Source organism: Acanthaster planci, linkage group LG01 (genome assembly GCF_054643075.1).
Source record: "Acanthaster planci isolate LZ-2023a linkage group LG01, COTS_SCS, whole genome shotgun sequence".
In the NCBI taxonomy this organism is placed as follows: Eukaryota; Metazoa; Echinodermata; class Asteroidea; order Valvatida; family Acanthasteridae; genus Acanthaster; species Acanthaster planci.
This window is the reverse complement of record NC_141777.1, coordinates 26760522-26772842: the sequence shown is the minus strand read 5'-3', so window position 1 is coordinate 26772842 and position 12321 is coordinate 26760522. Positions and strand designations below refer to the sequence as shown.

Here is a 12321-nt window from a genome sequence, read left to right as displayed (position 1 = left end):
TCAAACGCAAAAACTGTTTGCAAGAGACATCACCTGATTTTGGCAGAAATAAAATGACATTTATGTGTAAGGTATTGAATCAGTATTTTGTCATGTATGGATGTTTGGATTTGATTTTGTTTAGGATGTATTCATTAAACTGTTTTCAGATCGAGTTACAGACATTTGAGTGTGATGAAAGTAATTCATTTTGTATCAGGGTTTACAAAGCAGTAAATGTGTTCATGGAAGGATTTACTCTCTGAATCAGTATTTTGTCATGTATGGATGTTTGGATTTGATTTTGTTTAGGATGTATTCATTAAACTGTTTTCAGATCGAGTTACAGACATTTGAGTGTGATGAAAGTAATTCATTTTGTATCAGGGTTTACAAAGCAGTAAATGTGTTCATGGAAGGATTTACTCTCTGCCCGAACTACATTGCAGATATTAAATTTTAGGGTTAATTGTACGGAAAGAAAATTCAAGAAAAATGTTGCGGCTCATTGATTTGTATAATTTTAGAGGGATCTGGATAGTGATTAAAGAAAATCAATGAGTCACAAGCTGAAATTCAGTGTTGCAATGCCAGGTGACGTGTTTTTCATGGCGGAATTAAAGATGCAGCACAGTGATTGCTCCTGCGGCGTTAACCAAGGGATTTTACTGCTGTCGTTTGCTCAAAATGATGTCAAAAGCCTTGGTTACACCAATGAGTTTTTTAAAACGTTTCCAATCCCTGCTCCATTTCAACACACCGGCAGCGGAACCAGGGGGGCTGTTGCCCTCCCACCTTTGAAAAGGTAGTTACATTGCTCCCCACTTTATAGCCCTACCAGCCATTGGGGGTGCAATGCAACTCCCCCCTTAAATAAACAACCTGGATCCGCCCCTTTTTAGACTCCCCTCCCTTCCACTTTTGAAACCATTTCTTTGACACTCGTTCAAGGGCCAACGAAAGAAATCGAAGGATATGGCTGATAAAATGCGAACCACAAAATGGTACAAATCACACACCATGCACAATACACAACGGTGCGTAACCTGTGTGCGACAGTAGCTACGTTGGCAGCGTGGTGGACTACCGTGCTCATTTACAAATGAAAGCCCATCACAGAGAACCTGTTACAGACACTCTGGGTCAAATGCACTGACCAAAACAAAAAAATGGTTTAGCTAAAACCGTTCAGACACCATGCTAAATTTTAAAAGTTTTGGTTTAGTGCTAAACCCTCCTTCCAAGCTGGTTTAAATTACTGTTTTAACTGCAAGATAAAACATATTTGATGCAACTTTTCAAGCACACAGACTGTTTAGCAGTAAAGTTACACCAAAAAGTTACTCTGAATTGAGTTAAACCACTGTTATAAGGGAATTTAAAATGGTGGGCAGTCTTAGCATGCATCGCGTATGTAACGTGTAAGAGCAGGACATTACACTGTTGTGTACCCTGTGCAGATATGCTGAGATTTCTTTCAATTTCAATTTCATTGATTTAATATCATTCGTATCCAACATAGTTATTGAAATACATTGAAATTTAATGTGGTTTTGCGAGCGTTAAAAACTTGACAAATCAAAATATATGTACAGAACAATAATAAACGACACTACAAAAATTCACACCAGAATTACAACAAATAATTTCAGACAGCATATCAGGTAAAATAACGATTGATTAAATAAAATGGAAGATAACAATAAAATCTGATGGATCACTGATTAGGACTTTGATTGCACCTGTACATGTACGTTCAATAAGAGAACTGCACTTGGAAAAAACTGTTCAAGGTTCGAGTCGAATCTGCACGAATTGATCTGTAAAGTTTATCTGATCTCATCCACTGAAATAAGTCATTTGCAGGATAGAATCCATCTGAAACGATTGAGGTGCACTTCTTTGAGATTGCCTCATTAAGTCCTTCCATTGCAGGTAGTTCACAGCCAATTATAGTGCTAGAGGCATTTCCAGTCTTCCACCGTGGTGTTCCCTTACCAGACAGCGATTGAGAATGTCAGGACACTCTCAACCACTGCCCAGTAGAACTTCACCAGCAGACCTTGGCTGACCCCTAAACTCCTCAGTGTTCTGAGAAAAAAAAAGACATTGTTGGGCTTTCCTTATCAAGAAATCAACATGGGTTGTCTATTTCAGATCGCGAGTCATATAAACGCCTAAAAATCTAAAGGAGTCAACCCTTGCTACCTCAAATCTATCAATACCACGTCGTCCGGTGCTAGTCTTAGCTTAGGCTTATATCCCGTGATGTTACTAAAGCCTCTCCATAGGTTTTTGGGGTTGGTGACAGGAATGTCATTCCTCCAGTTTATCGCAGTACCTTAACTTTGCATCTCGGATTGATGTACATGTACATTTATGTACATGTACGTGATGTATGTCGTTCTCTGTTATTCATTGGGCATTTTCATTATATGACATGCATTTATGCTGGCTAATCGTAATGTATTACAGATTGCACAAGTTTGCACACGTAACCTTGTAGTACATGTGAGATGACACGCTTGCATAACTTTCTGCTGGGAATTATTTTCTACCGGGACATTTTCTTTTAGGAGGAACAAACATCCTGACATCAGAACAAAACATTTCTCTTCTTAAGTAAGATTTGAAGCTTTGCATGGTGGATGAAACATGAGAAATGAGTTTGTAGGTGCACCATGGAATCAATCTCTTTTGGACGAGGTGTGGTACTCGCCGGTTCTTTTAAGAACCACACCTCGTCCAAAAAGAGATTGATTCCATGGTGTACCAGCAAACCCATTTCTCATTTCTCTTCTTATTGTATTGGTCTTCCTTATCGAGGAATCACGCCCCTCCACACGTGGGCTAACAGCTCGTGTACCCCATGACCAACTTCACACCTGGCTCCATTACAATTGCATTTGCTTCAATGCTTCATCTTGTCTTTCACTGTATTGTAATAATTGCATGGGCATGTAGTCCAGTCACGGTACATCATGGAAAAATAAACAGCTGTGAAAACAGTACTGCACAGGCATGTATGTACATGTTTTATTTGTCATTTACTGATCGATTATGGCCACATTGTTGATATTTGTTTGGGGTCTCGGTACTTGATAAAACAAATGAAATACTAAATCAGTGGTACATTAATGGATTAGCAAGAGCTGAAAGGTCCACTTGAAGTCTGTTGACACTGTGTTACCATATGAATGCCACATACTGTATGCTCTGTATCTGAAATAACAGGTAATTGCCACACAATCTACATGCATTTCACCAGTCAGGTGACGGATTGATTAACATATGTGTGTGTACTTAGATCAACTGGTAGTACATGTACACAAATAATGAATGTTGAGTGACATGACTTATTTCGCTCAGCCCAAACACTGAAAGTTGCAGCACTAATGGATTCATAACAGTTCAAACAATAACTGGTGATTAAAAATGGGAATAATCACAGGGTTTATAATTAAGAGTAATCATGGATCTAGGTTTTGGAACAGGAGATTTGTTGCTCACCATCCTTAGCCAGCCCCACACTTTCTGTTTCCCGCAGTTGCTCAGTTGGTTCACGGCAGGCTCTTGGTGGTGCCCTTCATTATTACTTAAATCGCATCAGGTAGTAGCAAGACAGAGATGTTGAAACTCAGTATACCTGTATTCACTGATTTTCTCAGTTAACCCCTACCATCAGTATTATTTTGGGCTTCAAGTCCTACCTTTCAAAAAAAGGCTAAAATTGGATGGCCGATTTTTCAAATTCTGTCAAATACCACCAGAACTGGTACATGTACATTGTACTGTCTTGAGAGTCACTCACTGTTACATGTATGTTGAGTGTCATTCACATAATATTTACACTCTGTTTTTCTTACAGTGACCATAAAATGTTCATCATTCCAAGTCCATTAAGGCCTCGCCATCCATTTTGATATTTGCCACAGTAGCCTGTTCAAGTTCAAGCCAAACAGTCCGCCTTCATTACCAAATTCAATGTGTGTGTGGGTACAAAGAGTTGCAGATGATTTGAGTTATGGCGTGGCAAAAAGCACAATTACAATCTTCTCTCTTTACTTCAAGATTTGCTCAAGAACACGTACCGGTACATGCATTAACAGATGCTTGACTTAAAATTCCTCATGCAGAATTGATAATTTGTTGTAAGAGGTATAATTTTAATGGTAGTGATGTGATAGCAAACAACAGCAACTACATGTAAATATAACACTAACTGGTAGCTGTTATTGCGCAATGCCATAAGCTTGGCTACAATCCAAAGCATACAGCGAGAAATGCACTGTACATCTATTCAAAACTTATTAGTGGCTGCATAAATGTACATTTAGCAAGTATATCTTTTGAATATTTTGAGCCAGTTTTGTAACTGTAGATCCTATCTGGACAAATATTAGATACTGGTACATGTACCAGGTACTTGTGACAGTTTCAATGTCAACCTATCTGGACAAATATTAGATACTGGTACATGTACCAGGTACTTGTGACAGTTTCAATGTCAACCTTATTTTCTTTACTTTTTATAAAGTAATTCTGTAAAGTTCTAAGCAGTGGTAATGTATTTTCTAAATTCTACTCTAGACCAGAAAAGTGCCCAGTCTGCGAAGAAACGTTTGAACCTGATGAACACTTTGTCAAGGACAAACGAGCAACAAAAGATATGAAAAGATCTACAGCAAAGTGCTGCACCTGTGGGCGTGAGATGGCCATGTCAGCTTTGAGGGAACACCAGGAGGAATGTGGTGGAGTGGAAAGCCCACCCCAACAGGTTAGACACATTGTCACTGCTCAGAGCAAAGAAAATTTGGATTTTTCAATAAAATAATGAAAGTAGCATTTTTTCCCTTTGAAACCGTGTTCCCTGTCTGATGTCATGCTTGAGTTGGCAAGTGATGGATTACCACCTAAACAAGTGTAATACACGGAAATGAACTAACTTGTAAGAGGTTTGAATGAACTGATTGACTCACCTGTTAAACTCACTCTCCCCCCTACACATAAACCCACACCCACCTATGCATTGAAATTTTGTGTATGCACGTGACTTGGTTTTCTGCACAAATCAGGTAGAGGCACCAAATCAAGTTTTCAGGGTTGATTTTTTTGTAACTTGGCTCCAATGGTATTGACTAGGCCTATTAATGTCAACACAACTTTAGTGGGGAGTGTGGAGGATGAAGCCACAGTGAACCTAATGTAGACAGACAACTGAATAGTGCAGGAAGGTCAAGAGCTACATGTATTCAAGAGGGTTACCGGATGAGTGATTTCATCCAGCATCGCATACATACCCATCATTTTTTTTTTCATTTAATTATCAGCCTACAAATACAACATGATTTGAGGGGAAGAAGTTGGAATTACTGGTCCCCAGGTGCAGGTCAGCTTGACTACCTCTGGACGCTTCACTATTTCACTGCTAAATTTGTTTTACTATACCTCATATATTATAATCAATCAAATGTTCAATTCTGCAGGTTCGGACCGAGAAACCTCTTCAAAATCCACCTTTTTGTCTTGACAGTATTTTTTCCAGGAGCCTCACTGCCTTGTCAATAACTGCCCTCGTAGATTTTGCATCTTTATTCAGCATAATAAGTTCAAGTTCATATTCAGATAATTATTAATAAAGACAGAAATCTAATGTTACTTGCACTCACAGACGCCATTGTTGTTTCTCAGCTGCTAAATTTCCTTGTAATGATAGTCGAGTGCAGATGTGCATAGCAACAGGGCTTCAATAGTCTGGTGCTGACATATGTTTTGGGTCTTTACTGTAAAAGTTATGAGGATACAACTCCGGACTGGTTCCATAAAGGTTGCATGACATACACTACATATTTACGTGGCGGGTTCCAGAGGGATTTTTTGGTGCTACCAGAAAAAAATACTGCACGGCAGCAAGGTGGATACTCAGCAGTATGACGTCACCTGGTTGCGTATCATTTCTACTTCCAAGACACAAGGGGGAATCGGCCTATGATGCACTCTGATTTACTCATGAATATTTATGATGTGTAGTAACACTATCTCCTTGCTTTCATCAGTTTCAAAAGCACATTTTTTTCATTTCAAAAATTACATACTGTAGTTCAATTTTTTTATTTTAAAGTTCACTTCTGCAGTTGTGAACTCTTTTGTTACCTTGAAGATTTTTTCAGAATTAAAATGATATTTGTAATTGTTATTGCCATCAAAAATTCAGTTGAGTTCTCAGATTGCCATTATTTGCCTTGTTTATGCTGTCATAAATTTTAAAAAATCATTTACGTGACAGTCTCTGCCCTATTTACTTTGACATGCACATGCACACATATGTGTGATAGTGTCGGTAGTGTCAATTTTTAATGGAGTGATGCTGATTTTTTTATGCTGATGTTAATTAAGTGCGTCAGAACATGTACAATACATGAACAGCTGTGCAGTTTTCATGGTTACCATGTGCTATGCATATGTGCTCTATCTGTTGGCTAATTCATTGAATATCATCAGGTGTATCACAGGATTAAATTACAGCTCTTGAAATCTGTTTCAATAATGCTCATGAATTTTTTCCTACTGATATGAAAATATACGTGTGCTTTCATTGAAAGCCAACAATAATTTGTACTTGGCACTGTTGTTTATGGACTGTATACGGAATGTTTGCAAAAGGTACATGTATATTTTCATGGGCAGAACCTTGAATGAATTTTTAAGGCAATTCATTGAGCTCAACCAAAATATCCTTAAAAGTACATGTACATATACCTCCAAATGATAAGAGATTTGGTGGAGAGTAATCCTCGGTAGACCCACTGTGAATAAAAATATGGCTGTTTTTGTTGAAGTTTTGTCCATAATTTTATCTTTCAGAGATGGAAATATTCATCAGCAAAGAGGCCAGTAGGCTTATTGATTGAGAATTTTTACTTGGCTTGTGCATGTGCAAAGACTTATTGCATGTACAATGCACAGTGCATCCTACACTCCTAAGCATGCATAAACCCTTGCAAGTAGTGATGTTTCCTAACTACAGGTGCCAATTGTGTCTTTTAGCATGTCAAAATTGTTCCTGTACGGAGTGGACAGCCAGACCTCTGCCTTTTCAATGTGTGACTGCAGAAATTGGGCTTTCCATTCTTTTGAATGCTAGAGATATTCATGTCGTCGTTGTGTACGGTGAACATGGAGATTTTTTTTTCCGTTTGTTGCAGATAGATGAACGTGGCCCACCTGAGGATCACTGCCCAACTCAGGTTAGTTATTAGTGCCATAAGTTAAGCCTTTACAAGTATATTACAATTTGATTGGAAGTAGAAGTAAAAGTTGAAGATTTTGTGCTCAGAGATATTCTTTTCTTGCTGCAGATGCATGTAGATGAACATGACCCACCTGAGGATCCAGCCCAGGTTAGTTATTAGTGCTCTCAGTGAAACCTTTAAAAGTGTATTCGTTAGAATTTGGAAGTATAATTTAAAGTTGAAGAGTTAAAACCATGTAGTGTCATTTGATTCAGTTTGTGAGTTATTCAGTAAGTAATCTCACACGTACTTTCTGTGGACTTTAAATTTTGATTCAAAATATGTAAATATGTTTGAAATCCTGAAACTGTGGTTCCTAGGAAATAACATAAGAGAAGAGAAAGGGCCAGCAAAGATCAAGTGTCAGGCATTTGTCTTTTTATTTGTATTGGGCCTTAGCACTGTTGCCAGCACCTTGTCCCTTTCATGTACATGGACATAGGTATACGTGTATATGGGCAGTATTCACTAGGAGTATGAGCACATGCCAGCAATGACATTTTTATAAAGTCTTTCAACAATGCTTAGCATAAGTGATCTCCTTGTGAAACAAACTGGATACCTCATTGCTAGTTGAACCACACATTCATCAGCAAAGAGACCGGTAGGCTGGTTGAGGTTTTACTTTGCTTGTGCATGTGCAAAGACAACAATTGCTTGCGTAGTGCGTCCTACACCAAGTATGCAAAACCCTTCGCAAGTAGGGATATTTCCTGACTTAGTAAGGGTCCATTTCTGTCTAGGCATGTCATACATGTGCATCCTGTTCCTGTACTGAGTGGATAGCCTTACATCTGCCTTTTGAATGTGTGATTGCAGAAATTGGGCCTTCCATTCTTCAACAGGCCTGAGAATTTTATGCTGGTGTTGTAAAATGTACATGGAGATATTTTTTTTTTCTTGCTGCAGATGCATGCAGATGAACATGACCCACCTGAGGATCCAGCCCAGGTTAGTTATTAGTGCTGTCAGTTAAACCTTTAAAAGTATATTCATTAGAATTTGGAAGTATAATTTAAAGTTGAAGATTTAAAACCTTGTAGTGTCATTTGATTCAGTTTATGAGTTATTCAGTAAGCAATCTCACACACACCTTCTGTGGACTTTAAATTTTGATTCAAAATATGTAAATATGTTTGAAATCCTGAAACTGTGGTTCCTAGGAAATAACATAAGAGAAGAGAAAGGGCCAGCAAGGATCAAGTGTCAGGTATTTGTTTTTTTATTTGTATATCTCTGGACTGTTGTCAGCAAGCAGTTAGTGTTTTTCTTTACTCTAAAAATAAAAAAGGGTGTATTGTTAATTTTACATCCTGTCTTGGGAGGCCCCAGGAGGATTTTGAATTGGGCTGTATCTTGAAATTTGAACTATTTGTTCAGGTGTTAAGCTGCTAAGGCGGGTTTCATGCCACCTCTCCACCTTTTGTACCTTCCTTTATTGACAATCAAATCCCTGCACAGATCTGGCTTCTTCTGTATAGAATTCTTGAGAGGGAGGGTTAAAGAACTTGACACCTTTTCTACTAACACTTGTCCATTCTCGCTTGAATTCTGAGTGCCCTTGAAAGCTGCACATACTGCAAACCTTGGGAAACCTCCATGTTGTTGAAGGCGAATGGTTTTTGCTGAGAGTATAACCACATGCCAGCAATGACATTTTTTAGAGTCGTCCAACAATGCTTGGCACAATTGATCTTGTGAAAGAAACTAACTCTGGATACCTCATTGCCAGTTGCATCAGAGCTGCACAAATGAGTTAAGGTACATATACATGTACATGTTGGATCCCAATCCCTCCACCAGAATGTGCAGAGGGTACCAGTCTAATCTCTTCCATCATTCAAGAACTCTTTACAATGTACATGTACATGTATGGTCCATGGAGGGTGCAGACCACTAATTCAAGTGAGAATTTCTGACCAGCTCATTAGCATTAAAAGTGCCCCCACAGTATCTTTTGAAAAAAGAGATTGTTTGGCCCCCAAAATGGTGAGATTGTGTAAATCGTCGCCAGGATCAACTCCCTGGGTCTTTGAGCTTTCATATGAGGGCAGAAGGGCTGAAAACTACGGTTGAAAAATGGTCCTAAGTGCCCGAGAAAGTTGAGGGTTGCCACTTGAAAAATGGCTGCAATCAGACTTCGGAAAAATCACTTTTTGGGGGGTGATTTTGTTTTGTGGGAATAATTAAAAATGTAATTGGTTAACCCACAAAAAATTGAAAAGAAATTGAAAGATAAGTGACCAGACAAGAATTTCATTTGTGTTTCAGAAATCTCAGGGATGTTGGCGTGCATGCTATTGGGCCCTGAACGGTGCTGATTTTACACTGTTTTCAATGGGGCTTGAATTAGTGGACTGGACCCTGGAGTGGTACTGCTAGAATGACTTCCGCTTGCCAAAGGCCTATCTGGGTTTTTTACATGGAGATCAGTGACTTAGACTTTCTGATCATGTGTTGTTTGTTGCAGGAGGAAGGGAAGGGAAGCAATGAACCCATCATCAGCTGCCTGTACAAGATGTTTGGATGTGATTTTCAGGTCAGTTTACAGTATGGTATCAGAATTACAGCCAAGTTTCCCTGTTCCAGATTGCAAAAATGATTCAGTCTGAATGCAGCTGAGATAATCCTCAAACTCCTGTGAAAACGATGTGAACAGTATTCCACCTTGTGTGCAGGAGACAGAACAAACTTATTTTCATGATTTCAACTTTTAGTTCGGACTTGCGGGATTGATAAAAGTAATAACATTTTTCCTTGTTCTGGATCAGTTTTAACCAGTCCATTATGCAGCATGCAGTATCTGATGTGCATGTATCTTTGCGTTTGCCATGGACGTGTATGTATGTGCATGCATTTGCATGCACAATCCAAAACATGGACAAATATATGTCAATTTCGGCAAATTTATAAAAAGGACACTCAAAAAATAATTTCTTAGTGCAAGAGTTTATATGATTGTTGATTCACACGTAGTGAGGATTGTCCCTGTTAATTTCTTTGCTGATTTTTTGGCTCCTGGGATTGATTTAAGTTTGATAAACTGCCTGAATATGTCGAAGTGAAAGAGTCAGAAATCTGTCCAATATTCCTTTATAAGAATTTTTCTGGACATTTTTTGAATAAATTTTCTGAATATGAAAATGTGTATGATTTGTAAAAATTTGTAAAAAAAATTCCATTCCACCTTACAAAACTGAACTCATCTGAAAATGTGTCAGACAACAATAAGTACAAACAAGGCAGGCCTAACTTTTCTTTTCAAGCGATCCGGAGCTGGGAAAAACCCGGAGTTTGGAGAACACCTGTATTATTAACAAGTGATATGATCAAAAGCTGTGTCTTTTTATTGTTGTTGAAAATACAAGAGCGTCTTAGATTCCTGTTTACCCACCAATTGGTTTGGAATAGACTCTGTACCAAAACATTTTACATACATGCATGGAATTTCTTTGGATATGTCTGTTGAGGTATGCACTAGAAGTACTTTATTATGTGGCCTGTTTCCCTTTGTGTGTAAAGGAAAACTTCACCACAAATTGCCAATTGATCAAAAGTCCTGAATGTTTGACTAGGTGGCACCATTTTCCCTGATTAGTTCTTTGGTGTGTACATACATAAATAGAGGTGGGACACCCGTTTGCTGAATTCATCCAACAATGTTCAACTTATCCACTTGAGTGCTTTTTGATGGAGCTGTATTCTAATTCTAATAAGGAGAGGTTTGAAATATTTCATAAAATGATTGATATTGAATTCTGGCTGGTCTTTCTCAGACTACAGAGTACTGGTAATTGTTAACCTTTTCAACAAAAGGTTCCTGTCACAAGACCCAATCAATAAAGCCCTGACAAAATATGGACAAGGCCTAAAATTTCTTAAATCTTTTCCGTCATCAAATTTTTGAACAACACTGACAGGAAAGCATTGATGGATTTGTATTTGGTGGTAACCCAGTGTTATATCCAGAGCTGAATTGCTTAGGGGAGTGCAAATATTTGTAGGTCATGCTGTCAACTACTCTCATAGTGGGATGTTTTGTGCTTAAGTTACAATCACATGGAGGGCTGGATAAAGGCACCTACTGTGGCGCAACTGTCATTCTGTTTGTTGACAGAAACGTACATAATAGGCCTCTCCTGTGGTGTAGTAGGACTGAAAAGAGGATACTTCAGGGTAAATGTATCACATCATTCAAGCGGTTTGGGTTAGAATTGTAATCCTGTAATAATAAAAAATTAATAGCTTGCCCTTGTAGGTTTCCATCAAACAAGATTTTAATGGATAATGTATTGATTTCAGTCAAGGCCTTGTAAAGAGCAGTTTTTACATGGCAATGGATGTGAAAACAGCTCTGCTCTTATGGAAGCTGCTACGAAGTACATGTAGCACTCCTGTTTATTTTTGGTGTGTCCTTTGCCAGCAGAACCTCATAGACAACTCAAAAGAACAAAAGGTCACACCTGTGTTTGGATACAACTTCAGGCCCACCCACAGTATTGAGTACAAGTAAGGAATTTTGACAAAAGTTCATCACTGGTTCTTTCTGGCACCCAGTAACCCACACTTCTCACCATACTAGCCCTGTAGGTAGTCCTCCCCCCCCAAAAAATGAAATACATGAGGGAAGTGGGAATCTGACTGAAATATCTTTAAAGATGGAGATTACATAGGTATGCAAGAAATACTCAGATACATGTATCTGTGAGTAAACTTGGAATTATCAGTTTGAGGACCTTTCTGGCATAATTTCGCAATGGAACTTGTTTCAGTTCCATAATCAAAAGTATTTATGCAGAACATGCATCTCCTCTTTTTTTGTTTTGTTGCCAAGTCTGATTCCTGCTCTATCACCTTGTATTTCAATAATTATTTATTGGACGTGGAGAAGGACTTTACCAGGACACTGACACTTACCATCATCACTACCGTCCTCAGCACACTAATCATGCACTTGAACACATGTTGTCTCAGGGTTTCTGACATTGAGAGAGAGCTGAGAAGCAGGACCATGTGGTTTGGGGCTGTCTACGGTAGGGAACATTTCCAA

At 38.5% G+C, this 12321-nt stretch overlaps 1 protein-coding gene across 12 annotated transcripts in view; it reads left to right on the top strand.

Moving 5' to 3' along the window:
• Positions 1-12321, top strand: part of LOC110975139 (uncharacterized) — a 77423-nt gene that overhangs the window by 27571 nt on the left and 37531 nt on the right. For 4 of the 12 annotated variants that reach the window (XM_087141488.1, XM_087141486.1, XM_087141510.1 and 1 more), the window contains 7 exons: positions 4570-4756; positions 7185-7226; positions 7338-7379; positions 8181-8222; positions 9742-9810; positions 11698-11780; positions 12246-12304. In XM_087141488.1, coding sequence (XP_086997614.1) covers positions 4570-4756; positions 7185-7226; positions 7338-7379; positions 8181-8222; positions 9742-9810; positions 11698-11780; positions 12246-12304 — 524 coding nt within the window. The remainder of the gene's footprint in view (positions 1-4569; positions 4757-7184; positions 7227-7337; positions 7380-8180; positions 8223-9741; positions 9811-11697; positions 11781-12245; positions 12305-12321) is intronic. The other 8 variants (XM_087141496.1, XM_087141504.1, XM_087141500.1 and 5 more) reach the window with 4 other exon arrangements.